This window comes from Sinocyclocheilus rhinocerous, unplaced genomic scaffold (genome assembly GCF_001515625.1).
Source record: "Sinocyclocheilus rhinocerous isolate Xijiao unplaced genomic scaffold, SAMN03320098_v1.1 scaffold4043, whole genome shotgun sequence".
In the NCBI taxonomy this organism is placed as follows: domain Eukaryota; kingdom Metazoa; phylum Chordata; class Actinopteri; order Cypriniformes; family Cyprinidae; genus Sinocyclocheilus; species Sinocyclocheilus rhinocerous.
Window position 1 is genome coordinate 2,921 of NW_015654500.1, and position 2,077 is coordinate 4,997.

The 2,077-nt window shown below is 35.2% G+C and overlaps 1 protein-coding gene across 1 annotated transcript in view; it reads right to left on the reverse strand.

Moving 5' to 3' along the window:
• Positions 1–587: 587 nt before the first annotated feature.
• Positions 588–2,077, reverse strand: part of LOC107717225 (low-density lipoprotein receptor-related protein 1B-like) — a gene marked incomplete at its 3' end in the record, with an annotated part of 268,070 nt that continues 266,580 nt past the window's right edge. Inside the window, exon 78 of the mRNA XM_016523907.1 lies at positions 588–642. Within this exon, the coding sequence (XP_016379393.1) occupies positions 588–642 (55 nt within the window). The remainder of the gene's footprint in view (positions 643–2,077) is intronic.

The following is a 2,077-nucleotide window of genomic DNA, read 5'->3' on the forward strand; positions in this document are numbered from 1 at the left end:
TCTATATATGTGTGCATGTGTTCTTTCCATTTGTAAAATGGGTAACCAGACACTCTTTTCACCCCACTTCTTTTTACTTCATGGAACATTTGGCAGCAGACATGTTACGTGTTAAGTAAAAAATGCACGCATACGTGCAAGTGTTGGTGCTTTTTTTTCTTTCTTTTTTTCTCTCGAATCAGCCATGACAGAAGACGAGGCCAGATGTTTGGCTGATTCTGTGTCATATTATTTTGTTAAAATAATCATTTTAGCAGTTATTTAGATCAACACTTTGTCACACATAACATATACATATCACTGATAACCGATAAGACTTATATTGAACAACATCACAGTCAGTGCCAGAAGAGCAGGTCCAAGAAAGATGAAGCTGATCAGTATTGTGATAAGGCCTGGTGTACACAGGTACTAAATTTCCCGATCCATTAACAGTTCCAGTCCGATTAATATAACGGTAAACGGCAATGTGCCAAATCCTGTTTTTCTGAGCTGTTTTTCCAGGTCGTTTGCAAATTGTTCTGGCAACGGCATCTTCACCAGTGTAAAAGCGGTTAATTTGATGAGGCTATTTGTACGTCTCTTACCTTCTGTTGTAAGGAAATGTCCTCCGTTTCTCCTGAAATGGAAATGATAGTGGACCTGTTAAACAAGGATGCAAATAAAAAGAATTCTACACACAACATAAATAAGCCATGTGCAAATAAGTTACGCAACACATTGCAATAACAACTAAATGCATTGAAAATGGCAAGAAAACCCATTTTATTTAATAGTTCTTGGTCCAAAATCACATTAGGTGTAGCTATATGTATTAAACCAATAAATGTCCTTCATTTCCCCTTACACAACAGCAACCTGTACGATTGCACAGTGCAATATCAAGCTAGTTTATTTTATACTTATAAAACACTTCAACCCAAAGTGAAGACGGACCAATATACTGTGTACATAGTTTTGTATAAAAGTTCTACATTTAATACATTTCCAGAAAATACAAGCAAACCGGACGTACAAATCAACTATAAAATTATAAAACTTCTCCTTTTGTGTACATTTGCACAGAGAATGTGTTTTTTTCTTCAAACAGGGCATTACAAGAGTCCCGCACGTGTAATTTCACAACCAGCGAGTGAAAGTGAGTCTATAATGTGACAAAATCCATTTTCAGTCCTTTTAAGTGCTTAAAGACATTTGCGATATGAAAATTAAATAACATGTTTTCAAGTTGTACAGTTGCAAAAACCATCGTGGGTTGGTTTCACTTTCGGATTCGACTGCATATTTGAAGCGCCTGGAAACACCGGTCAACTTAAAGATAAACATATGCAAGAAACATTAATGAGAGATATCAAAAATAAAATCTGTGATGAGCAGATGCATTTATTAAATAAGTGTCTCTTTTTTTCTAATACTGCTAAATGTAAGAGGCAACTTGGGAATATCTAGGCATTGGCAATCGTTTCACCAACAGGAAAACATATACATAGTGTGTAGGTAAATAAACCTATATAAAATTCTCTTTAAATGTATATAAAGCCTTTTGAGATTGAGCAGCTTTGTCCGTTTCATTTTTTTTCATATTCGTGTAGTGCATTTACAAAGTCACAAAGCAAAGAAAAACACTGCATTTGTCATTTATAAAAGGACATTTTGGTTGCAACAGAAAGAAACTGTTCAAACGAAAACCAGCACATATATGTGGGACGCAAAGTGAGATGATTTAACCTGACTGGACATAAAAAGTTTTTTTTTTAAATACATTTTATACAGATCTTTATAAAAAACAAAAAAACGAAAAAAACAAAACAAAGCAGGTTGTGGAAAAACTAGGTTACGCTGCCGTTTCTCGAATTGTCGTTTCCAGTCTCTTTGGGAGTAAATCGCGTCTCATGTCGAGGTTGATGACTGGTTTTCGACAGTGCTGCCCGTCATGGTATGTCATCTTTGAATAGATGGGGTTTGAATAGTTCATGGCCTGGAAAAATACAATGATGTTTTAGCTTGGTTTATTTTCTTCATAATCATAAAACACATCGTATTAAAGAGTTCTGGAATCCACCTGTCCTGGAATGAG